Source organism: Chlorocebus sabaeus, chromosome 22, assembly GCF_047675955.1.
Source record: "Chlorocebus sabaeus isolate Y175 chromosome 22, mChlSab1.0.hap1, whole genome shotgun sequence".
Classification (NCBI taxonomy): Eukaryota; Metazoa; Chordata; class Mammalia; order Primates; family Cercopithecidae; genus Chlorocebus; species Chlorocebus sabaeus.
This window is the reverse complement of record NC_132925.1, coordinates 35,325,417-35,353,097: the sequence shown is the minus strand read 5'-3', so window position 1 is coordinate 35,353,097 and position 27,681 is coordinate 35,325,417. Positions and strand designations below refer to the sequence as shown.

General features: G+C 38.9%; 1 protein-coding gene and 1 long non-coding RNA gene across 2 annotated transcripts in view; one reads left to right on the top strand and one right to left on the bottom strand.

Moving 5' to 3' along the window:
• The window catches only part of GAP43 (growth associated protein 43), a 98,642-nt gene extending 80,373 nt beyond the window's left edge, over positions 1-18,269 (bottom strand). Inside the window, exon 1 of the mRNA XM_007985735.3 lies at positions 17,893-18,269. Coding sequence (XP_007983926.1) covers positions 17,893-17,922 — 30 coding nt within the window. The 5' untranslated portion in view covers positions 17,923-18,269. The remainder of the gene's footprint in view (positions 1-17,892) is intronic.
• The window catches only part of LOC140709818 (uncharacterized), a 43,151-nt gene extending 18,487 nt beyond the window's left edge, over positions 1-24,664 (top strand). Inside the window, exon 3 of the long non-coding RNA XR_012090533.1 lies at positions 23,598-24,664. This is a non-coding gene — a long non-coding RNA (uncharacterized lncRNA). The remainder of the gene's footprint in view (positions 1-23,597) is intronic.
• The last annotated feature ends 3,017 nt before the right edge of the window (positions 24,665-27,681 follow it).

The window sequence follows — 27,681 nt, the reverse complement described above, 5'->3', positions numbered from 1 at the left end:
TTGTAATCCCAGCACTTTGGAAGGCCAAGGCAAGAGGATTGCTTGAGCCCAGGAGCTCAAGACCAGCTTGGGCAATGTAGTAAAATCTCATTTTTTTTTTTTTAAGAAACAGAATAAAGCAAGAAAGAGAGAGAAAGAGAAATGGAAGGAAGGAAGGAAGGAAGGAAGGAAGAAAAGGAGGAAGGGAGGGAGGGAGGGAGGCAGGCAGACAAGAAAGCAAGCAAAAAAGCAAGAAAGCAGCAAGAAAGCAGAGAGCAAGCAAGCAAGCAAGCAAGAAAGAAAAGTCAAGCAAGGATTTCAGGTGGAGAAAATAGTACCAGTTTTATTGTTAGGTGGTGATAAAAGTTCATACATAGAGAGAGGGCCCAGTAAACATCATTATTCCTTAATCTCCGATCTTCTTGTGCCAACATAGACCTGACCTCTTACCCTTCACTGGAATCCAAGGGAAACCCCCTTCTTAGTTCCAGAGAATTTGGAAGAAATTTGGTTTAATCAGAGTAACCCAGACTTGTTGGGTATTCTTGGAATGTCATATAATTACTGGCAATTTGAATTTACAGTGGACTGACACTGCAGTGTCTCTGTGTATACATCAATTGAGGAGTCCAGAGCCTTCAGGTGGAAATTGTATTCCACTCTGTCAACATATAGTTTGTTGAGTAAACAGCCTAATAGAAAAACCAGTGAAAACTGGAAGCAAAGGAGTGTATGACCAGATAAGTGGAATAGAAAATGTAAAAGCTAAAGTGTGTGATCTCAGACAAATTACTTAACCTCTCTCATTCACAGTTTGCTTCTAAAATTTTCTTTTCTCAATTCTGTACCCCAAAGGGTACATGCAGACAATTTTGGAAATTACTGGTATAGTGAAAAGAAATAGGCTTTAAAATGTAATGTCTTCATGAGACTAAAAATACCACCCCTCATAGAAGTATAGTTAAGAATAAATGGGCCGGGCACAGTGGTTAAAAAAAAAAAAAAGAAAAGAAAAAAGAAAGAAAAGAAAAAAGAAAATGAATTATCTTCCAGAAAAGGCTCTAAGTGGTTTTACCCATGACTAATGGGTCTCTCAAAATTCTACCATATCCCATCAAATCAATGTCTTCAATATTGAATACTTGCCTGTCTTACCTGCTTTCTCGGCAACCCAAACTACTTATGCATCTTCTTCACTTTTGACATAATTAAAATTTTTAAAGTACAATGGAAAAAAAGTGACATATTTTTTTCAGCTAAAGGGCACTTCACCTTGCTTTCCTTATGATCATCCTTTCTCTAAACAGAAAAATTATATTATTTTGGTCCTTCCTAAATTTTATTTTTGAGTGAGCACTATCCCAACCTACAAGTGAGATGTATTTCCAAAGTTTATTTTCCAAGATGCCAGTTTGAAACTTAAACTAACATTTCCTGGAAAAAAAAAAAATTCAAGAGAGTGTTTAAGTTTCCCATCTAGACTCCAAAGAGGTATATTTAATTCCTATGTTGTTTAGCTTCACTTCAAAAAGATCTAGCTACCTAATGTTCATGGACCATTCTTTTCCCTTCTTGATTCTCTTAAATATTCTTGCAAAGGGAACAGACTTAATTGGAGATATTTTTCCCTCACCAGAGTCATAAGGGGAAGCCCATTCCTTCCCAGATCCGTCCCCCAGTAATTCAATTTTTGTGTGTAGGAGATATAAGTTAGGTGTTGAGAAGTCATTGATTTTCTGGTCGTTTGTTCTTTTATTTCCCTATAGGAAAATTTACTAGTATTTATCCTTTGTTTATTGGTTTGGGGATAGATATAATAACATCAGACAGATGGATACTTCCCCCATAATAAAGGGGGACAAGAAAAAATAGCAATAACTAAGCATTATTATACGTAGTTTTTTTTAACTAGAGAAGGTAAGAGACAGGGTACATGCAACTATAAATCATATTATTGACAAAGGGGAAGATCTGAAACCTCACCAGGATTCCTGTGGGAGGAGTACCAGAAGATACAAGCTTTAAATGTGAGGAAAGGCCAAGCTTCCTAAGCACCAAGTTTAGGAAACAGAATAATTGGCTAAAATGATATAGCTGTATATTTTACAGTGAATACTCATCCTTAGCCTAGATAATAAGAAGTTTAGAGTGTCAAGGATGGCTATCTTTCTGACTACTAAAGTATCTCTCTATAAAATGGTGACCGTTATTTGCTGAAGTAACCAGCTGGTATCAGTTGAGTGAAATCCAAGTCTGTATGGTCTTAGCTCTGTGTGAAATATCTATTAGCTGCCCAATTATGGGCTGTACCAGAAGTGAACAGTTTCCATGACTGATCATTGTAAGCTGGTCAACCTTTGCCTTAGTCCTAACCAAATTTTGCCATCTCATACTACTCACTGGACACTGGTATTTGTTCATTCTTGTAGACTGCATTTATTCAACTCGAATTTAATGAGAAATCATAGTAAAACATTCAACTAGATCTATACATGGACATAATGCCTCCCTGAAAGGAGCTCCTGGTATGGCAGAAGAGATAGACATATACATGAATACATATAATAAAGTCTGTTGAATGTTGTAATAGAGGTATGTACTAGACATAATGAAGGCACGAAAGGAAGGATAATTGTATCAGACTGGAGGATCAGAGAGTCTCTATAAAGAAGAAAACAACTGCAGCCACATCATAGAAATAAACAGGAATGTGTCATGTAGAAAAGGAGAGGAAGGAAGACATTACAGACAAAAGGAACAGTGTTTAGAAAGGGAGAAAGGATGAAATAATATGGGCCATTCCATGAAATAACACAATTGCAATAGAGTCTGGAATGTGAAGAGGGGTGGGTTTTAAAGCTTGAAGAGATAGGCAGTGACCAGAATATTGAAAAGTAAATACTTTAAAAAAAAAAAAAAATCAGATCGAGAGCAATCCCAAAAAGATTTTAAAAAAGTGTGATGTGTTAGAGAGAGACTTGGACACCATTCAGATGGGAAGGCTTCTCAAGTAAAGAGCCAGAGAAAGAGTATTCTGTGGACAGGGAGCAACACATGTAAAGGCCTTGTAGAGTGAACATGTTTTATGTGTTTTAAAAACTAAAAAGAGGCCAACAGACTTTGTGACCAAGAGATGCATGGTTGTTAAGCAGAAGCTAGAAAGGGAGGCAAAGCCTGGATAATGTAGGATTTCTTAGGCCTTGTAATGAGTTTGGTTTTGATTCTAAGTGGAATGGGATGCCATCAAAGATTTTTAAATAGGGGAGATACACAATCTTATAGACACTTTTCAAAAGACCACTCTGGCTGCTGAGGGAAGGATTGTAAAGGGTTTAGGGTAGAAGAAGGTGATTATAGGGGGAGGATATTGCGTTAGTCTCCATGAAAAATGGCTGTGTTACAGCTGACTGGAGATGGAGTGGATAGAGTCAAGACATATTTCTTTCTTTTGTTTATTTATATTTTTACTATGCTCCCATCTTGCATGAATGACGTATTTTTGAGAGGAGGAAAGAAAGGAAGGAATGAAAAAGGTTTTTTATTTATTTGGTTTTCACTTATAGAAACCAAAGAATAGTAGCATCCAATGAAAAAAAGAAGATATAAGGAAGAATGAAGGGTTCTGTTTCTGAATTACATGACTGGATAAGAAAGGGGAAGAGATTTGGGAACACGACATAGTGACTTACTTTTAAGACCTGTTGAGATTGGGGTTCCTGTGGGTCAGAAAAATATTTCCCAGAGACAGTAAGATATAAAGCTCTAGAGCCGAGGAAGTAAGTTTGGATGGAGAGCCTGGAGAATTTGAGATTCACTAGTCCAAGTGAGACTTATGGGCACAAATTAGATTATTCATGGAGCTTGTGCTGAGTAGGAAAGTGCAAGTATAAGGACAAAACGCTGAATAACACCAACTTTTCAGAGGTTGGTAGAAAAGAGAAGCCAAGCGGGGAAAAAAGTGCAACCAAAGGTGTAGATGGGAAAAGCCAGCAGAAACAAATGTTATGAAAGCTAAGAAAATAAAGAGATTCAAGAAGCAAGGTATGTTTCATGTGTTTGATGATGTCAAATGTCCCAGAGAGGTAATGTAAGATAGTTCCACTTGTCTTTCTGAGAAATTATTTGACTTGTACATTCCCTTAGAGTCTAATACAGAGCTTATCACAGAGTAGATACAGTATGTCTATTGAGTCATGCACTATACTGGATATCTTACCCTTAAACAGTTTGCAAACCAGTTGGGGGAATCAGGTACATAAAAACGCAAACGGATGGCTAAGGCTCTGTTTGGTGAATGTCAAAGCAAGGGGACAGGTAGTATGTGCTGCAAAAGATCTAAGAGGCAGAACGGGTCATGGAAGACTGTGTTAATCAGGAAAGCCCTTACAAATGAGATAAGTCTTGATTCAGGACCCGGAGTTTAGGTGAGGTTGAGCTAGGCCCAAAAGGGGACTTTTCAAGTAGTGGCAGTAACAATGAATAAAAGTATAGGAAAATTAATACTTAAATTTATACTAAGTCTGGGTGGGACAGAATATCCAAGTAAAAGATGCATTTTGCTATAGAACTGTTCATTAAAAGTTGGAAAGCCTTAGAGATGATTTCATTCAATACTTTCATTTTACGTAAAAGGAAATGACAACTGAGAGAGACTAAATTTATTTAAATTCACAAACCTAGTCAATGCCAGAGCCAGTAGGAGATAAGACAAGAATAGGAGATTGGTAATAGATCCTAAGGAGCCTTGAAACACAACTGTAAGTAAATAAATTAGAATTAACCTCGGAAATAAAGAGAAAGCATTGAAATTTGGGAAAAGGGGGAATTAAACATAAGATTAGCCAGCAGGTGATATGTAGAAGTGATACTGAAAATAGAGAATTTTGGTAACTGTCCAGCCCTGTTTTCACCTGGAGTTTCCCATCTGAACCATAGAACACGAAAATGAGTGATATTTTCTCTTCTTCCAAGGATGGTATATAACTGGTACCCATCTAGATGTACAAGAGAGGGATTAATTTTTTACATACATATGGACATTAGGGCCCTAGGGCTTTAAGGGTTGCGTTTGGCTGTCTTCTGGAATGCTGGTTAAGAAAGGCTGGCAGAAGATGAAAAGAGCATATGTGAAATACATTACAAAAAGAATTTGGTAACTGATAGTATGACTTTTATAAGGGAAGGAGAGTAATTAGTTATTTCTGTTATGAGCTGGAAAACTGAGAATATGCTGGGATCTGTAAAAGATATCGTTAAGAGTAGGGGAGTAGAAAGTCTAATTTGCAAAGAAGATAATTAGTTTAACATGACACTTTTTGAGCGAACCACAAAGAGCAAAAGGAAAAATAGTATTTTTAATGTTTGGAGACCTCGAATAGTGGGAAAGTTAATTTTCCTATTGGTATTCCTATGGTTCTTATGGTTTGATTCTTTACAGATGGAGTTTTACTATATACCCAAGTTGAGCAAAAGTAACAATTTTGGTAAGATATGATTAATAAAATAGACTTAAGTATGTACACAAACCAATCAGTTTCCAATGACATGGGAATTATAATACAGGAGAACGGTAGAAGCTTGCAGGAAAACCATTCATTGCTGAAGGATTTGGTATAGCATAAGATACGGCAATAACTATGATGACAAAATTGGCAGTTCTCTTTTTAGCTAAGAATCAATAATTTCCTTTCACTAAGTGAAGATAAAAACTGAATTGGGTCCTAAGTTTGATAATGCATATTTAAGCATACTAGTGCTCATACTTTTTTTTTTTTTTTCCTTTTCATTCCTAATCCTGCAGAGTATTTCTTGGATTCTTTTCTGAATATTGTTTCTCTTGGGCTTATTGTGTTTTCCAGATGATGTTCAGAAGTGAGGTCTGAACCATCTGTGATCATTAATGATCCCAGGACAGTTTTTACTAGAAGGTTATGGCCCAATTCCAAACTGAGTAATTTTATTTTATAACTCTAGACTCCTTCTCCCTTTTCAATTATAGAAATCCTCATTTCCTCCTCCATATTGTTTTCACTCAAGAGGTGTAAGGTACAAAGTTTAAGATGTAAGAAAGAATGTGTAAGCAAGGAAGTCTTGTCCTTAGGTTTTCTATACAGTTCTCCAGTTAATTGTCCATCATTAGGGATGCACAAATCTGGCTGAGTTATCAAAAAGCTATCACCCTGTGTCTTTCAACCAAAGGCAATCAAAGCCCTGAGGCACACTGAATTAAGAGGATTATCGTGAAAGACTTTTTCAAACGAATATTTAATACCAACCTGAGTTCTCCAGAGTAACTTTCCCGGGTGATAGAGAAAACAATTTCCTTCTCTTTCATTAGGATAAACAAGTCCCTGAGAGTTAAGGAAATATTGCAAATGATGCATTTCGGGGGGGGAAAAAATGATGTTTGAATAAATCAAACTCCCAGTTTGGATTTTACTGAAGAAAGAATTGGTATTTTTTAAGTAAGACAATATCATTCTCCCTTATGAAGTCTCTTAGTCCTTCCCACCTCTCAAATAAAATATTACTTTTTAAAATTGATTTAAAGAGAAAAGACCGAAATGCAATGTCCACGCAATTATAACTCAATGTTTATTCCTTTCCCCACTGGAATGTTAGTAAGAGTCTGGACAACCAAAGTAGGCTACCCTCAGTACAACATGGACCTATAAATCTAGACGCAAGTTAATTATTTAGAAACTGGGGAATTTTTATTTTTATTTATTTATTTTTGAGGCATGGTCTCACTCTGTCACCTAAGCTGGAGTGCAGTGGTGTGATCCCAGCTCACTGCAGCTTATACCTCCCAGGCTGAAGCGATCCTTCTTCATCAGCCTTTAGAGTAGTTGGGACCACAGGTATGCACCATCCACCCAGCTAATTCTTTGATTTTTTGCAGAAACAAGGTTTCACTATGTTTCCCAGGCTGGTCTCGAACTCCTGAGTAATCTTCCAGTCTCACCCTCCCGAATTTCTGGGATTACAAGCATGCGCCACTATATCCAGTCAATTTTTTTCTTTCTTTCCTTTTTAGGTAAATAATGAGACAATTGCCTCTATTAAAATTTGTGTAGACCTGTAGAATACATCCTTTGGAAAGAGCTGTTATCGGAACTAGTTTGGCCATTAAGAGGAATTTAATTCTCAGCTTATATTCCAACCTGATAAATTGGTTCTGGAATCAAAGCTAAGTAAGAATAGGAAGAGGATATGCATCCTCACAGGTTCTAGTCAAGCCTAGTTATGCTGACTAAGAAGTTCTGCAGCCACTTAAGAAAAGCAACCGATTTCTGAGTTTGCTTAACCTTTGGAGATCATTTTGTGTATTATTTATTATTATTATTATTATTATTTTGAGACGGAGTCTTGCTCTGTCACTGAGGCTGGAGTGCAGTGTCGCGATCTCGGCTCACTGCAAGCTCCGCCTCCCGGGTTCACACCATTCTCCTGCTTCAGCCTCCAGAGTAGCTGGGACGACAGGCGCCTGCCACCGCGCCCGGCTAATTTTGTGTGTGTGTGTGTATTTTTAGTAGAGATGGGGTTTCATTGTGTTAGCCAGGATGATTTCGATCTCCTGACCTCATGATCCACACACCTGGGCCTCCCAGAGTGCTGGGATTACAGGCCGTGAGCCACCGCGCCCGGCCTGTTTATTTTTTTTCTTTGCCTTATCTAGCTCTTTTATCTAGTCATTAATGAATATATATTAGGGTCTTTCCAACTTTCATTTAAAAATAACATTTTTGAATAGTTATTGGAACTGGAATTATAAATAAAGGATGTAAGGCTAATTACCGATATTCTACATTTAGAGCAAACTGGTGCATTTGGAGACAACAGCTCAATATTTTACAAAGTGCCAATTTGCTAAAAATAGATAAATGTGGTTATTATTGCTGGAATTAATTCAAGAACATTCAAAATGAGATGACTAATGTCAAGGAGTAGCATTTCTGTAATATAAATCCAATTGAGCTGTTTTACACCCATGATGGTCCAATATTTTTGCAGAAACTAGATCTCACAACCTGAAAAAGAGATTTTACACCATTTCAAATTAGCAAGAATATATGGTAGCTAGTATTCCTCCCAGACAGGTGGCACCTGCCAGAGTTAAGCCTCAGGAGGATGGTGAAAACCCAGTGTCTGTCATCTCCATAACTGAAACCAGGAGGGAGATTTGCTCTGGCCTTTCTTTTTTACGTGTGTAAGCTCATGAGTTCAGTTATCTGTGCGGTTACTACTTCCTTTTAGAGCCATCAGTGACAATAACCCTACCAATAATATGTAATACAGACCAAATTGAAAATAACTAAAAGGAAAAATGAATAGTGCACCACATTTGAGATAAGTTCCTCCTGACTCGGGTAGCTAACCCACATGTGGACTATGTGAACATAGAGGTATATATGCAGAAGACTAATTCTCAACCAACTTACCCTCTCACTAGATTTACAAGTGTGAGCTTACCAAAATTGTCTCTAACCTATGTCACCCAGCCCTTTTTCCAATCAGAGATATTGGCCCTGTGGCAGTAACTAGGTGACCCAAGCAGAACCAATAAAATTCATTCATCCTGATTCTGTCTCTCTCTGTCTCTCTCCCTGTCTCTCTCTCCCTTTGTCTGTCTCTTTCTTATCTCCCTTTTTCTCTCTCATCATTTAGAATTTAGAATTATAGTGGGGGTTGTTAATAACTGAGTCTTTTTTTGATGCAGGGCCCTATAAATAGTTTATGAATTCCTGTTATTGAAATTCTACCCTGGTTCCCACAGGCATGGTTGTTCAACTTATTAATTTCCTATGATCCCTACTTTTTTTTTCCAATGAATTCCTTTTATAGACTCTGAAAGTTGGTTTTGGATACTTGTTCTCAATCAAAAAACCCATATATAATAGAAGTATTGTGTTCTGAGACAGAAGAAGAAAGAAAGAGGGAGTAAGGGATGTAGCTAGAGTGAAAGATTAAAGGTGATACTCACTGTTAACCAACTATAAGTATAATTAAATAAATCATTATTTTCTTCTGGAAACCGGTTTATTTTCAAATTTCTAGTTAACACACCTTTCTATTGCAGTCTACATGAGCCCTTTGTATACAAGTATTTTGGCAAAATATGTACGATACTAAATTTTTTATGCTAAACCTTTGGTTTCTAGGAAAAATAGAATCTCTTAGAGTAATTTGATCCAGTTATTATACTTTAAAATATTTCTAAATGTTAGTCATATGTGCTTCCCCCAACCAAACTGTATCTACGTTTTCAGTCTCTCAACCAGCATTGCATTTTCTCTCCACTCTTCTGCCTGATTGGGCCCTCATGTGATGGATATGAGCACAGCATGGCTGGTCATCCAGTGCAGAGAACCCAGTGTGGAGGTGAAGTGGGGGTGGGTATAAAGGGGGAGGCAGCAAACTTAGCAAATGAAGAAGTAAAGAGATCTAAATGTGAGGAAAAGATGAAAACAGAGAAAGATAAAAAGAAAAACAGTGGGTATTTCTAATCATTTGAAGTAATCCTTGGGTCTTATAACACTTTGAGTATTGGCTTATCTAAATTCTGTCACTGAAGTTTTCAAAGAAAATAATAAAGAGATACTATGTTCCCATCCATTAGCGTGGTTAATATTTACTCTGAGCTGGGCATGGTAGCTCACGCCTGTAATCCCAACACTTTGAGAGGCGAAGGTGGTGGATCACTTGAGCTCAGGAGTTCAAGACCAGCCTGGGCAACATGGTGAAACCTTGTCTCTACTAAAAATACAAAAATAAGCCAGACGTGGTGGCATGCACCTGTAGTCCCAGCTACTTGACAGGCTGAGACAGGAGAATTGCTTGAACCTGGGAGGTGGAGGTTGCAGTGAGTCGAGATCACACCACTGCACTCCAGTCTGGATGACAGCAAGACTCCGTCTTAAAAAAAAAAAAAAAAAAAAAATTTACTCCGTAGAGTATGGGAGTCAGGTGGAAATGGGGAATGTGTGTATTCTATACAGAGAGCAAGAGTACTCCTTGTTTCCTTAGAGCCACGAATACTTTAGTGTTCGATCTATGAAACTCCTTAATTAATAATAGCTTATATTTCAAAAACACATCATTTGCAAAACACTTTTATTATAATCTCTTCATTTGAGACTCACACCAACCTACTTTTTTAAAAACAACAGGTAAGACAGGATTTGGAGGGTTCTTTTTATGTACCCACTACACAGATGAATAGACTAGTCTCAGAAAGGTTGAATTACTTACCCAACATCACATGACAAGCAATTGGCAGAACCAGGTCTAGAACCCAAGGAAAGGGTTTATTCCACTACAAAGACATGAAACAGGACATTAAACAAACAACATCTAAGAAAATAAGATCTGTAAATAATTAAGGATAGGAAATCTGGAAGATCACATTCCCATGCTAAACCTGAATGAAATGACTGCAAGTGTGTCTCTCTGATCTAAGCAAACAGGAGTGGGAACTGAACTTTGACTACATCCACCTTGTGAGGGGGACCAATAGAGCTGAACTTGCATTTACACAAAGCCCACTCTGCACAGGTAAACAGAAATGGTAATCTGTCCCAAAATATCTCCCCTAATGACCCATCATGATGCTCCCACCCTTCCTATATTTATTCCTTCAACAAATATTTATTGAGAATCTAAGATGTGCCAGACATAGCTTAAAATGCCTGTTTTGTCTATACTTTTTAGAAAGTTTGAAGAAACACACTTTTTCTTAAAGTTCTCCTTCCATAGCCTCACCCACTAAACACTAGCATGAACTGGTATTACTTAATCAGAAAAACTCTACCTGGGTCTGACAGGAGGAGAAAATAATAGAAAAACTCAATGCGAAAGAGATTGGGAGCAGTAAGCAAGATATCAAGTGAGGGTATGGCAATTGACAAATACTACTGAACCTTACCAGTTGAAGACAAACTTCACTTACAAATTATTTAGTCTTTCTGCTGTTCTCAAGGACATGCCAATTCAGTCAGAGAAAATACACTACTTAGTGTCTGGCAAGAGTGTTTTCATGGAAAACAGTGGTTGCGATATGTTCCATGCTGGGTACAATAGGCCTACTTCAGAACCCAAGTCCCTTCAGTCCATTTAAGCCTAAGAAAAATCTAATTCATCTGATATTAACATTCATTTAACAGTCATTTGAGGGACTACTTACCATTCACCCTCCCTGTACTTCCAATCATGATTTCTCTTTGTGAAATATTATTATGTGGATACTTCAGAGGGAAGAAAAGAAATCCAAATGAAGATAAAATTAATTTTTGAGCACACACACCTAAGCACAGGCCAGCACTACATGCATTTAAAGAAAAAAAATCTTGCTACTCTTAGTTGATTTATTTCATGGATCACACAGATTGATTTACGGTCTATTTGTAATAGTTGTAAAGCAAAGCAGTGAGTGTAAGTACTTGGAGCCTCAAAGGAAGGGCACGTGAAGATCCAGGGTTGTGGTAACCAGAGAGGGTGGGGCTATAATGCTGGTTGTTGGATGAGGAGGACATGGAGGGGAGACAGTGCCAGCTATGAGAGTTCAAAGAAATACAGTCTATAAATGGGTTCATTTTGTAGCTGCTTTTATTAAAAACTGATGGCTGTCATGTCTATAAGTGAATAACAAGAATCACTAATGATCAGTTCCACTTTAAAATTTCATGCCAAGACATTAAAAAAAAAAATCTCCTAGTGATTCTGTCCATTTAGATATGCTATAGCTTGTGAAAATACTATAAACCTGGTTCCATATTGATTTAGCAAACAGATTATTCATGGTTAACATGAGCTATTTTATGTACCATGCATTATGGTAGAGATCAAACAATAATTATGTTTTCATTCTTTTCCCCAAGAAGCTAACGGTGTGGACCCCAGTATGTGAAAAAAAATGTCAAATAGTGCAATAAGTGATAATAGAGATAGTACAAAATACAGCATGAGCAAAGAGAAGGTAGAAGAAAACTTAATTAGGAAGGTTAAGAATGGCTTCAAAGAGCTAACTCTTACAGGGAAAGTGGGAATATTTCAGGCGGAGAGGGAAGTGTAATGTGGGCAGAGAGTAGAGTACAAGCGACGGCACCAAGGCCTGAAATCTTGGCATGGTATCATCAGGTGAAAAAACAAAAAAGGCAGGGGTGGGGGTTGGAGTTTGGCACTAGAAAAGCAGGCAAAACTAGATTATGTCATTCATGCTGACGAGTTTATATTTTAACAAGGAAAATAACAAAACCAGATTTGCATCATGTAAAGATAGCTGCGGTGTTATTTGCAAGGTAAACTAAAGAACAATGTGGTGGTATAACTCCATGTAGAAAGTTATTGCTTTTGTCTAGATGAGTAGTCAGGAAAAGTCTGAGCCAGGTTATTTATATAAACAGGGTAGAAAAGCAGAGGATTTATTCAATCTTTTAAACAAGAATCAAAGGATTTAGAAACTGGATATAGGAGTTGAAATAAAATACATTCAGTATTACTCTCAGGTTCCTAGAGCTCTGAGGCTGGATGGACAGTGTCAGAGCAATAAGTGTAGTGAGGAAGATCAAGTGTGATACAAAACAGAAGATACTGAGTTTGGTTTTGTACCTAATAAACTTGAGTGTCTCTGAAATGAAGCACTTAGACCAAGATAACTATGGATCAGAAGCTAAAAACAGATATCTGGTCTACAGATCTGGAAATCACACAGGTGGCTAAAGATTTGGACATAGATGACATGATGAGATCACCTAGGATTAGTGAGTCAAATGAGAAGAGTGGAATGAATCAAGATTATGATCCAGGAGATCATAGATTTGGGGAGGTGGGTGAAGAGAGCAAGAGAAGCCTATAAGAAGACTGAGCAGGGTCTTATCTGAGAGGGAGAATAAGGAGAGCTATTCATATTATGCAGGCCCAGTAATGGGACAGTTTCAGGAAGAGGGATGGCCAACAACACAAAATTACAAAGAGACATTAAATAAGATATGCAATGAAGGGTCACTGGATGTGGCATCCTTTCAGAATATGTTTTTCAGTGAAATTATGAAAACCAAAGCCAAATTAAACTAGAAGGAATAGTGAATGGGGAGTGAACAAGAGGAAAAACTGAGGGTGGAGAGTACTTGGAACTTTGTTCTAAAGGGAGAGTGAGAGCACTATAGAGATGGGGACATAGAGTCAGGAGAGGATCTTTTAAGATAGATGAGGCAAAAGCATATTCATAAGCTATAAGGAAAGGAGCCAGTGCAGCATGAGAAGATGAAATCTCAAGAGAGAGCAGGGCATGAAGGAGTGGGGTTCTAGGGAAAACACGGCGGGGCGGGGGAGGAGCAATAGCACAAGCAGAAGGCTCAACTAAGACCAGAAGGAACTCATCTCTAACAGAGAAAAGTAGACATAGCAGGCACTGGATCATCCTGCAAAGCTGGGGGCGCTAAGACAAGCCTCACACTGCAAAACTTAGGGAGAAAAATATTTCTTATATTGATCTTTGTTTTCACATCAAGTACGTTTAAGCCCTACAAAAATCCTTAAGGTAAGCAAGGTGTTTATGTGTGTTTGGTTTTTGATTTTTACTCTTCATTCTACAGAAGGAAACTGAAGCCCAAGGTGATGTGATTCATTCAAATCATAGTCAGTAAGTGGCTTCCACTAAGGACTCAGAGTATAATATTCTTCCCAACACTTCTGAAAATGTTATGAAGATTTATTACAAAGGTACAAAAGCAACCTGACCACACTTCAGAAATTCAAAAGGGAGAATTCCTGCATGAAATCACTTCTTTGGTTTGCAACAGCCACTGCTTGGTTGCCCTAATGCCTTTATTAATAGAAATAGGGAAGTGAAGAGTTAAATGCTGCTGTACCTTCTCTTGAGATGACCTGGTTATGTGCATTCTTTGAACTATTAATAGAAGAAGACTTGTCTTACTTTATCAATATGATTGGTTAATATGTATGCTCTATTCTTGCCTGAAAGAGCACCCAGTACCCTTCCTCATGGGGCCAGGTAAAAGTCTGAAGTCTGTGGATTAATTCAGCCCCAGGCATAACACTGGCAATTTCACTGACAGAGGCAAAGGAGACCCCAAACCACTCTCCCTCTCAGTGAACAGGAGTACTGCCCTTTAGCGTGAAACATCAAAGGAGGGTTCTGTAGTTTTGCCAGCTCAGCAAGAAAGAAAATTAACTCTGCATTTTCTTATTCCAGTTGCCTCAGCATGGGTTGGTAGGGGAGGGGGTGGGGAAAGAGAGTTACACAGACTCTTTCAGCAGGAGAGATCAGGGCTCATTGTGTATGCACCCTGGCCTGGGTTAGAAGGAATTATAGAGTCACCAGAAATGAACACTTTCTAGACTCACCATGAATTTTCTAAGGTTCTCTGCAAGTCCAGATAATTTGGCAAAAAAAAAAAAAAAAAAAAAAGAAGAAGAAGAAGAAAGAAAGAAAGAGAGAGAGAGAAAGAAAGAAAGGAAATGCCCTTCAAATGTTTTTTCTGTTTAAATTTGGAAACTTGTGGTGAAAATCACTATTAAAAAAAAAAAGAAGAATGAGAAGCTTCAATTATATTAAATAAAATGGTTCAGTTTAATTAATTCACTAAGTCCCTGGGTGACACTGGGTGTGGCTCAGAGAGATTTGGGAGGAATCCAATTTATCACTAGGAAGAATCGCCTGCACCAAGCAGCAAGGCAGCATCCTTCCATACCTTCCCAACACTGCAAGGAAAAGGCACAGAGAGGTCGGAATTCTAAACCACAGATCACACTCTCAGAGATAAGATTTATTTGTTGCATAAGGGAAAAAGCAGATGTTGGCATGGATGGGGGGCTGGGGAGTAGAGGGACTACTTGCTTGCATGAAATTCTTTACACTTCAATTACAAACTAAAGTCATTATTTTTCAACAAAAGAAACACCTCATAGTTTTCTTGCTTTGTAGACATAGCTCACACCTTGCCAAGTTTTTAATCATCTGCAATACACGTGGCAATTAAGCTATTTAAAGTAAACCCCAAGATATTTGAATATCATAAGGCAATACAATCTTAGGGATTCTTTTATTTTATTCCTCCTTTGCCCACTCCTTTACCATATTCTCGTCTCGACCCCATTCTTATTCTCTTCTTCCTGCTATACTAATCTATAGTGATAACTAATGGCTAATATAGATCATTTATGCTTTCTTCTCACCCACTGGCAATGTATTCCAACTTAGAAATCCAAGGTTGCTTCTTTATGCCGCTCAAGTGGAAGAGGAAGGAAGTGCAAGCCCTTCAGCCCCCTCCCACATTTCTGCTGGATTTTATGGGTGTGGCAGAGCTTAGACCTTTGCAGGTTTTTGCCCTTGTTTTATTCCCTGTTAAGTACTAAGATGATGAATAGATGCCAGCAGAAGGATGGACACCACTGGATTTTGTCATAAATGATATAGAGTTTCATCCACAAGCTGGCAACCTGCGTGAGACTTAAGTACTCATGCTACATAAATGCCAGTGAGTGTAGTGTGAGCCCACGCCCTGAATACACCATTTCCTGTAGTCTGATTGAATGGTATCCTAAATACTGGCTAATGTGAATGATACACAACAGTGGTATATAAGAGACATGAGCATTTCACACAGAAGTACACATTTATAAAATGCATGAGCAAAACAGGACAATTTCTATACCTTTATTTTTCTCTCGAATATAAATGATGCTAAAACACAGGGAGGCATGTGGAAACCACACTTACACATGCAACTGTAGCATATGAAGTATGTGGATGCTGTATGCATTTACATGAGAATTTCTGCAACTTTAAACACACAATTTCATCTTCACCACTTTGCACATCAGAGTAAATGCTTGAGGCTGTTGCTGAAATAGAGCCCCAGGGAAGGCAGTTGTCTTCATTTTGGGAAGGGAATTCCTTTAGCTCTAATTCCTTTTCTAAAAATCATACATGATTTCCTCTATTAAAGGAGATGTATGTATACTCGCATGCGTACACATAGGGTGAGAACAAATTTTGAACCTGAATATTTTTCTTTCCAAAATCAAAGCTTTTTAAGTGGATAACTTTGGCTTACTTAGTGCTCTACCTTCCTAAATTTTATTTCCCCAGCTCACCAGTGAAATAACCTCAGGACTTTTCTTTGACAGTGTTCTTAACCCAGACACCTGTATTTATTACATTTATATATTAAAATGAAGGAGGACACGGAGAGAAAATGCCCTGGTTTGATAAAATGAGCCAATGGAAGCATCAATCTCTGTAACCATAGGGCAGTTTCAGGAGATGCTGCAAATACTGCCCCCCACTCAATCCCCCACTATCCGACATTTCCCCCAAATAGCCCCACACAATCCAGGATGTCTGCTACTTTATTTTTTTATTTATGCCAAACCTCTACTCCCATTGCTCTGACATTCTGCTCATTCTGCTTCAGTCTCCCTTCCTCTTCCTGCTCCTTCTCCTTCATCCTCACTCCCCACCCTTCCTTCCAGGGCGCTGGCTAAATGTGCTAAGCTGGCAGGCTGCTGCTTCTCCACTCTCTTCCACCCCCTTCGGATTCAGAGAGTATTACAAATTGCCCAATTTCCAATACCTGCACTGGAAATTATACCCAAATTCCATTTCTTGCACCCCACCCCTAAGGCAATCAGTCTGCAAAGGGCTTCTTTGACCAAGATTGCTCCCACCACACCCCCACCCCCACCACAGTCAAGCACACGCACACACTCACCCATATCCCACACCCATTTTTCTCCTTAACCTTCGCCAAAATCACTCAAATGCATTCCAACAAATGTTTGAAAGCTTCTTTTGGAGACTGTCATGGCATGGTCGGTTGCTGCGGAATACCACACTCGTCATTCCTTCCCACTCTCACCCCAGTCAAGTTTCTAAAATGTCTTTCAAGAAATAAGCGAGCAATTGAAATGGCTGTAAAACCTGGGCAGTGGGGGAGGGAAGGAGGGGCTCTGATTCTTCCTAATCTTGGATGTGTCCCTCTTCCTGATGAAAATGAGTCACCATACTTATTATCCAGGATGTTAGCCTGTCTCTGGTCACTGACAATCCCAGGAAAGAAGCAAGGGAAGGGGAGAAGAGAAAAGACCTGGTTTCCAACAGGTAACACCCGGCTGTCTTTCCCATCCCATCCGAGCTCCTAGGGGCGTGGTCCACCCTCTCCTCCGACCAGCTGGTGCACAATCGGCTGCTGATCTTAAGGAAGGGGATTTTCCCCTTCTGCATGGCCAATTTCTCCCCCAGCCCCAGTTGTCTTAGCTTCTCTTAAAAAAAAAAAAAAAAAATCTATCAAATCATAGTTTCATTCATTCATTGAAAAATAAATAAATAAACAAATAAGACCTGCACGTTTTTCCATAAATACCTGCGCCCCTTCGAAGCTCATGCATGTACGAAATAAGGCATCTTCCGCAGCACATGTGAGAAAATTGTATGACAGAGAGGTAATACTCAGTCCTGCATATTATTTCCTCAACCCTGCTTTTTGCAAACAATATAAAGAATTGCCTCCCCATCTTGTAGGTAGAGCCCACATCATCTCCCCCACACCCCTTTCTACGTCCACACCCTCAAGACCAGAGACCTCAAACGCTGAGCATTCACTAATAAGCAAAAAAAAAAAAAAAAAAAAAAAAAAAAAAAAAAAAAATTATTTCTAGCCAAACAGGCATGTTTTTTCTACCCTCACCCTAATTAGTAGCAGCATTCCAAAACCAGAGCATGAAAGACAGAAAAGAATAAAAGCTGGGATGCAACCATCAGTTACCATATGCTAAGGAAGCGCGAGCACCATGGCCAGAGCAGAAGCAGTAAAAAAAATTGTTTGCCTTTACAGGGAAATACTGTACTCTGGTTATTCCACAACAGCAAGAAGTAAAAATCTTTAGCTCTACCTGTTTGGTTCTTCTCATACAGCACAGCATGGTTGTCTCGTCCCTTGCCTTCTTCCTGCCTTCTCTCCTTTCCTTCTCTCTCTTTCTTATTCCCCCCCTCTCCACCTCTTTTCTGCTCGCTTGCTCACTCGCTCTCTCGCGCTAGCGCGCTCTCTCTCCCTCCCTCCCTCTCTCTCCCTCACACACACCAGGGCAGTTAGCAGCAACTGTAAGGTCCACAGCTATTGCTCATCGCACATGCTCGCTCTCTCTCTCTAGCGCGCTCTCTCTCTCTGGTGCTCTCTCTCCGCTGTCCTCTCTTCTCTTCCCTCTCTTCTCCTTTTTTCTCCTTCCCCCCAGTATCTGTCTGTCTGTCTTTTTCTTCCCTCTCTCTCCGTCTCTTTCTCGGAATTGCTCGCTAGCCTTCAGTGACTAATCACTTCCCCCAGCCCCTACCCCCATTCTAGACAGTCACCCCCTCCCAGTCCCCTGCCAGCCTCATGAATATTTAAACACCTCCAATCTGGACCCAATTACCCACCGACTTTTCCACTGCATTGAGAGGGTAATGGGGTGGGGGCAGAGAAGGATATTCCAGTCAATCCAGGAGATATGATAGAGCATGTTTTAGGGAAGAGGGGCTTGAGGAATCCTTGTATTTCTTTAAGAACTCTTCTCCTCTTTTCCTAGTATTATAAAAGCAAAGAACAACTATTTCTAAAGAGGAATTGCAGTCAGTCCTATACAATATAAGTCATATCTGCCATTACATTTTATGCATAGTTAATAATTGTGGAGGTTAATTTCCCTCAAAAAATGAAATAAGATGTAACCATCATACACTGTTTATATATTCTTCTCAGTATACATATAACCTGAAATAAATACAAAGCTTAGCTATGCACAAGCATATTTTATGTATGTTCCAATATCCTGGAAAAAATCCACATAAATATATTGCATTTTAAACATTCTAAGCACTAGAACTCAGAAATAATAAATAATGTTTAAGAATTGGCATCCATATCTAAAATCACATGGTAGTTTTTTTTTTTTTTTTCTTAATGCACATATACCTGTTTGTAAATTGTGGTTTCTTCTAATTTTACTGAAAAACCTGAGCACATTGAAACAGGTCTGTGTAATATTGACGGTGATCAAAATGATATTTTACAATGTGGGCATGATAGATTAAAGTGAATTCATCTGAGATGAGAAGAAACGATATGTCATGAAGCCTACTGCTTGAATTCCTTCTATGGCCTTTCATAATTTTGGGGGAGGAACACGTGACTCTTAAAGTGTGTATAGCACAATTTTTAGTTATTTATTGTTGAATGAGTTTGAGTGTGTTACTGAAGCTCTTTGCACCTAATTTTCTCATCTTTAAAATGGAGATAATAATGCACATCTTGCCAATGTGTTTTGAGGACTAAATGATGTAACGCATGCAAAGCACAACAGAGTCTCTCTGAGTGTGTAGGAGATTTACTCCAGAGACTGTACTTTTCTGAAACTCGGGTGACATTTGCAAGTGAATATCTCAAAGAAGTTTTAAAACCATTTCTTGTTGTTCATTAGTGATGACAAGTACCCGTAATTAAACAGCTCTTATTCTCCACAGTCCCTCCTAGACATAAACCTAGTTAATAAGTGGCAACTAGGCAGCTTACTATTAGGCATATTTCAGGATTGCTGAGCCCTATAAGTGCTTAGTACATTTTAACATAATTTCAGGTGTATCTATTTCAAAATGAACTATCTCAGGTACCTGGGGATGATGATGGTGATACCCAGGAGGTGATACTTCAAATTAGCCTTCATTATTCCTCAGTAGTCTTCCTGAGAATGGCCCGCTTCAGATCCAGCTGACTTGGTCTTTCATTCTTCCAGTTTGCTTCCTAGTTTTCATATTTTATGATTAAAAAACAGAATTAGTTTCTGAGTTTAATAATTTTTTAATGTTGCAATGAGCCCAGTTTTGAAAGCCCAGCTGCTTTCAGAACAGCCTTCCATGATTTTAAGTGATAGAAGAGGACAAAGAGTGGGTGAGAAATGGCTCCTACCAGAAACATTCCAGTTGCAGATTAGGAACACCCTACCTAGCCTGCTAGTGACTAAAGAGTGATGAAGAGAGGAGGCAGAGAAGGTGGGAATTTGGGATGATGGAGAAGAAATTGCTCCTTTTGGTGTTGAAACAGGATAACTTCATTGATAAGGCCATTTCATTAACTGTGTGGCTAAACTTAAACAGTGAGATTAACTCCTTTCCCTTTCAATGTACTCACCTCAGCCATCCCATTTATATTTTTTCCCCTTTATTTATGTGAAGGAAATTTGGAAACAAAGTGGCATAATGAAGTTAAACAAGCTGGGGCTTAAAACTGGGCACAAGCATTGATGAAATTTGTGACTAAATACGTGAAACCGCCCAGCTCAGGATCAGCTTCCTCATCAGTTTACATGCGTTATTTTATCTAATACTCAAAATGAGGTAGGCACAAGCAGTAACGCCATTTTGATGGGGATGCCAAAGCTAAGGAAAGTTAAGTGCCTTGACTAAGTCACAGAACTAATAAGTAGTAAAGCTAGGACTCTAAAAGGCTCTTAACCACTAGGCTACATCAGTCACCACTCAATAGGCCTCTACTCTACATTGTTTCTGGTCCTTAAGAGATTAAACTACATAGTGGAAGTTTTAATGTTGAAATGAAATCAGCATTCAATGTTGAAATGAAATCAGCAAGATCCATCTTTTAGGCCGACTCTTACCTCTGGAGCCATGGAGAACAAGCTAATATTTTCATACAATAGAGAGCCCTCCATGTATTTCTGATGAGATGTCTGCTCCTTCAACTACCCTCAAGTATCTCAGTGTGTAAGGTTCTCACCATTTTTTGATGCCTTCTGCTGGACGTACTACATTCTATCAAGGAACCTTTAAAAATTACTTCCCAATTTGGGAGCCTAAGATTCCAAATTTAATTTGCATAACACGGAATCAATTCTAATGCATCTTTTTCTCTAAGCATTGATGGTTATGGGTGGCAAAAGAATAAGGAAGAGAAAGCATAAACTGCTCTGAGCTTTGCAAAAATATGTAAAAAATAAAATAACCGATGTCCCGATTTTTGCCAAGCAACACAATAGACCTACTAATCTTTGTACTCTTATAACTAATCCTAGAAAATGCATGGGCTTAAACCCCATGACTAACCCTTTTACAATTTTAGATTAGTAAATTAACTCATAAGACTATCAATTAACTTCCTGACTCTAGGTTAGACAATAATAACAATCTAGAAAAAGATAAAGAGTGGTAGAGGCCAGGTCCCAGTTCCACGCTCAGATCTCTTTGTAATTTATACTAAAGTGATACTGCTTGTATAATAAACCCAGAAGTCACTGGCCTTTACTAAGGGCTCTGTCAAATAGTTTACCATTTTAGGATTATGGCTGGTACTTGAGAGAAGATAATGTCATCAATTCAGGTACAAAATATGTTAGTCTTATTTCTCCCTTTTTTTAAATTTTATTTTATTCTGAGACAAGTTTTCACTCTGTCATCCAGGCTGGAGTGCAGTGGTACAAACAGCTCACCACAACCTTGAAATCCTGGGCTCAAGCAATCTTCTACCTCAGCCTTCTGAGTAACTAGAACTAAAAGTACACATCACCACTCTGGGCTAATTTTTTATTTTTTATTTTTGCAGAGACAGGTTCTCATTATGTTGCCTAGACTGGTCTCACACTGCTGGCTTCAAGCAATCCTCTTACCTCGGCCTCCTCTCTTATTTTTTCAGTGCCTAATCTAAGCCTTTTACTTGCTGCATTAGTTTTCTAGCATTGCCGTAACAAAATAGCACAGACTGGGTGGCCTAAACAACAGAAATGTAATTTCTCACAGTTCTGAAGGTTGGAAGTCCAAGATCAGGCTGCTGGCAGAGTTGGTTTCCTCTGAGAGTCCTAAAGGAATGTTCTTTCCAAACCTCTTCCCTGCACTTGCAGCTGGCTGCCCTCTGCTGCCTCTGCCCATGGTATGGTTGTCCCTCTGTGTGCATGTGCACCCCTACTGTCTGTCCCTGTGTATCCTAGGCTCTCCTTCATAAGGACACCAATCAAATTGGATTAGGGCCCACACCTATGGCCTCATTTCACCTTAATGTTCTCTTTAAAGGGTCACATTAAAGATCTCCAAATACAGTCACATCTTAAGGTACTGGGAGTTAGGTTTCAACATATGAATTTGCAAATAAGGGGGACATAATTCATCCCAAACACCTGCTTTCTCTGTCCATGCTTGCTGTTTTCACTCATTTAATCTACAGTTTCTATGTTGCAAAAATCATTCTGCCCTCAAGGAAAGTCACACACATGTGAAAAGAAAACCAAACACTGTGTGCACAAAATATGATTCAATGTCAAATTGTTTGATAAGCATTCAAAATAGGAAACAAATCACTGTAGACTATGATGGGCCTTTCGTTTCAGGATTAGGATTTGAAAGAATAGAGAAGACATAGGAGTTTTAGACAAGGGAAAGCGATCACATTAGAAAAGACAAAACGCACAAATATTCACTGCATGATCAAGGGACTGGAAGGATACAGAAGTGGGGGAAGCTGTAAAGGATACTGGCAGGAGACAATGTTGAAAACGTAGGTTAAAACCAGATTAACAGGGATCTTCAAGATCAGGCTAAGGGGATATGTTGGTTTCCTAGGCCTGCTGTAACAAATTTGGTGGCTTAAAACAGCAGAAAATTACTTTCTCACATTTCTGAAAACCTGAAGTCTGAAATCAGTTGGCAGGGTTTGTTCCCTCTGGAGGCTTTGAGGGAGGATACCTTCCAGATCTTTCTCTTAGCTTCTAGTGGCTGTGGTCAATCTTTGGTGTTGCTTGTTTTGAAGAAACATCACTCCAATCTCTGCCTTCATCTTCATAAGAACTTCCCCTCTCTAGGTCCCTGTGTCTTTCCCTTTTCTTCTTTTTTTTTTTTTTTTTTTTTTTTTTTTTGAGACAGAGTCTTGCTCTGTCACTCGGGCTGGAGTACAATGGTGAGATCTTGGTTCATTGCAACTTCTGCTTCCCAGGTTCAAGTGATTTTCCTGCCCTAGCCTCCTGAGTAGCTGACACTACAGACGTGTGCCACAATGGCTGGCTAATTTTTGTGTTTTTAGTAGAGTACTAGTTTTGCCATCTTGGCCAGGCTGGTCTCAAACTCCTGACCTCAGGTGATCCACCCACTTTGGCCTCCCAAAGTGCTTGGATTATAGGCATGAACCACTGTGCCCAGCCCCATCTTTCCCTTTTTCACAAAGACATCTGTCATCAAATTTAGGGCCCTCCCTAAATCCAAGATGATCTCATCTTGAGATCCTCAACTTCATCACAAATTACCTGCAAAGACTTTTTTTTTCCCAAGTAAGTTCACATTCAGTGGTACCAGGAATTAGGACTTGGACATAGCTTTTTGGGAGACGCAAATCACCCCAATACGAGGTATTAGACCTCAGATTATGAATGGGGACATTTTAAAGAATGTATAGTATAAAATGGTGAGAAAGATAAACTGGGGTCCTGTTAAGAAAAACATAGAATTGTTCTAATGCTATATCTGGGAGGAACCATGGAAGAAAAAGTGAACTGTCACCTATTAAGTGCCTAGTGTGTTCCATATACCACATATTTTGTGCTTTACGTATTTTGTTTCTTTTATCTCACAGGAGAATATCTAGGAGGGAGAGAAGAATGGAAGAACCAAAAATTGTGCAGAGATTGAATCTAGACAGCCTGGAAAATGAGAATTTAAAAAGTCGGAAAGGGACCTGGTTTTGTGAGAAAGGTGATGAGTCAAGCTTGAAAGTGTTCATTTTATGAAAGCATTGACACATTCAAGAGTAATACAGGATCAGATGGTAAGAAACAAGAGTCAGAATTGTCTTTCTACGGGTCATTGTTGGAGCCATCAAAGGGAATTCATTTTGTGAGCTACAGTGTGCTATAGAAATCAGAGGACCAAAGAATGAACTTTGAGAAATGTTCAGGATTCAGGAACTTAAAGACAGGATCAAGAAAAGAAGCCATCATGGGGTAAACTAGAGGTAACAATAGCCTAAAAAATGCTTGAGAAAGTTCCTTGCCTTTATCCTCTTAAAATGTCATTTATAAATTCAATTGACTTGTCATTTAAATACCTGCATAAGTAAGTAAACCAGGTGTGATTTTATAAGTATCCATAGTGAGAACTATTCAAGGAATGACACACGTCTTTCCAGAGGAAGGGATCGTGCTACATTGTGCTGTCTCAAGATGTTATTTTTAAACATCCTGAATGGAAATATTGAAATTCAAAAACCATAACCATAACAATAGCTGGTCAGAAAACAATATATCATCAAGACCCAAGATGTAAAGTAGGACAGCGTGGAGGTGCACTGACATTAAACTAACATCCTTTTACCTAAAAAGTAACAAAACAAAGAAAACTCCAAATTAAAATCTTTACTTTTCAGTGGTGAGATTCATACAGCACTTGGTTTCCACACCTTCTTAGTTATAGTGGGGCATTTTCTACAGCAGAAGATGCCTCATGTGTGTTTACCAGGTGAAGAAGCAACAGCAGCAGAAATCACAAAATTAGATCCTTGCTCTATACAAATCAAGCTGCAACAATAATTATATCTAGGAGTGTACTGGGAAATCTTCAATACTCCTGTGGACTTTTAAATACTTTTTAACAGCATTCAGGGATCAGATGACCTTGGTTTGGGGCACAATTTCTCAAGGTCTGTTACCACCAAACCACCCTAAATATGGATTACTCATGTTTGCCCTGTTCCATGGCTTGGCATTCAGCGGTACAACATTAAATAAAATCTCTCTCAGATAGGAACTTTAGAACTAGGTATTCATCTACTTGCTGTGAATACACACAGATGGCTCATAGATACCCCAATCTCAAACTAAAACTCAACTTGGCCTCTTGGCTGCCAGCTTGTTCCTTTCCCTGTATTCCCAGTATTAGTAAAGCGCCCCATGATTCATCATTCACCCTAGTCAGCATCACCTCCTCCTTCTCCATGACAACCACACTCCACAACCAACCAGTTTTTTCATTTCCTCCTAAATGTTCTGCCCATCTTTATCCCTGAAATATTCTTTTTTAAGTCTTTCTTCTTCAATTCCTCTAACACAGGCCTTCAGCATTTCTGGCCAAGATTATTGCAATAACATTCTAATTGGTTTTGCTATTTTTGTATTTACCCACCATTTAGTTCTACCTTCAACACTGCACCCAGATGGATCTATCTAAAATGAAAATCAAACAACACCCTTCCCCTTCCTAAAATCCCTCTGTGGATCCCTGTGCCATAATTAGTCCGTCTCAAACTTTCAGCGCACAAAAGAACTGCCTGAGGAACTTGCTAAAAATGCAGATTCTCTGGAGCTCTTTAACAGATCATTGGACTCAGTAGATGGGAGGAAGTGCTCTGAATCTGCAATGTGTATAGTTATCATTTTGGGATAAGGTTAGAACAGTGATATTTGGATCACACTTCGAGAAAGAATGGTCTGAGGGACAAAGCTTAAGCTCGAATTCATGACTCCTGATACTGTTCTGGCAGTAACTTCTACCTCTCCCCATTTTACACTTTATAATGTAATGAAGAAATCGTTCAATGAACACCCCATCTTGTTTCCATTCTTGAAGCCATTCTGTTCCGTACACTTAGAAAAATTTACCCACTTCATATGAGTCTTGAAAACTCAGTAACCAGACAAATAGTAAATTTCCCTGAGCAGCCTTCACGGAACTTCCAGAAGAGACTTGCTCACCTCCTCTGGGTCCCATAATATGCAGGATACAGTATTTTATTGGCACTTACCACACTAATATTATTTACTGTCCTCACTCAGATGTAAGTTCATTGTTTGCAGGGGCCCTCTCTTATTCATCTTTTTACTCCTAGCACCTGGTCTGGTGGCTGGCACATAACAGGTACTCAGCAAACATTTTCCGACTGGACCTGGATTGTTGTTCTGAGATGATGCTGCCAGGCAGAGCTTGCCAAAAGCTTCCAGGCAGACATGGCTGCATCTGTTTCCAAGGAGAGGCTTGCCTCTATGATATGATGTCACCATATTAATTAGGTTGATAGCATTTCAGTATGTCCTCACTGCCAGGATTCACCCTGCTTCCTGTAGGCAGACAAGATTTCTGAAGCCAAGATCTGGCTGATTTAGGGGACCCTCCAAATCTCCACCCATCTTTCCAGACTTGTCTCAAGTCCTTTCAGAGTTCCTCCTTCCGGCACACCATGGAGGCTGCCTGAATTTCTGAATAGCCAATATTCCAGAACAAAGAAATCTTAATGAGGGAGCCCTGTGTTGGTGGCATGGGAAGAGAAGATTTTTGTCTATGTAGCCCATAAGTTAAGACTTAACCTGTCACTCAGCTCCAGAGGAAGTTTGATTGAGTGAACAAATCTAACTCATGGCTTACTAGTGCATTAAGCAGGTAAGGTGAAAAATTCCATTAAATTACACCAACTTCCACCACCAACACACCATCACAGGCTGAAATCAAAACATTCCATTGGACTTAGTCATTGAAGTAGCCACAGAACTTTTTGCATACCTCTTTTGTATTCCCCTCTCGGTATTGTGACAATTTGTTTACAAGCCTGTATCCTGCCTAAAATGCACATTTCTCGATGGCAAGCACCACATCTCAATTTTTAAATTTGTTTTACATTTGTTTTTAATTTAAACAATTTAAACGCCAATTTGTTGGTGTTTCCAGCAGAGATATATATGGATCTTATCGGACTTAAAGAGTATATGATTTGGAGGGGTCCTTCTTCAAGAAAAAGAATATGAGTTAAGTATGAAATTAATACGTAGAAGAAGGAAAGAAATCACAGGTTATATATTTTTAAACATTGATATCTGTCACAAACATCACAACATTCAGAAAAATAAATGTATTATTTTCTTTTTAAAATTTATTTTAATTTTGCATTCTGGGATACATGTGCAGGATGTGCAGGTTTGTTACATAGGTAAAGGTGTGTGCCATGGTGGTTTGCTGCACCTATCAATCCATCACCTAGGTTTTAAGGCCCGTATGCATTAACTATTTATCCTGATCCTCTCCTTCCCACTCCCCTTCTCCCAACAAGCCCCAGTGTGTGTTTTCTCCTTCCTGTTTCCATGTGTTCTCATTGTTTAGCTCCAAATTATAAGTGAGAACATGCAGTGTTTTGTTTTCTGTTTCTGCATCAGTTTGCTGAGGATAATGGCTTCCAGCTCCATCTAGGTCCCTGCAAAGGACATGATCTTGTTCCTTTATATGGACGCATAGTATTCCACAGTGTATATGTATCATGTTTTCTCTATCCAGTCTATCATTGATGGGCATTTGGGTTGATTCCATGTTTTTGCTATTGTGAATAGTGCTGCAATGAACATACGCATGCATGTATCTTTATAATAGAATGATTTATATTCCTTTGGGTATATGCCCAGTAATGGGACTGCTGGGTCAAATGATATTTCTGGTTCTAGGTCTTTGAGGAATCACCACACTGTCTTCCACAATGGTTGAATTGAACTAATTTACATTCCCACCAACAGTGTAAAAGTGTTTCGATTTATCCACAGCCTCACCAGCATCTGTTGTTTCTTGACTTTTTTTTTTTTTTAAGAGTTAGAGTCTCACTCTGTTGCCCATGCTGGAGTACAGTGGTATAATCTCGGCTCACTGCAAGCTCTGCCTCCTGGGTTCATGCCATTCTCCTGCCTCAG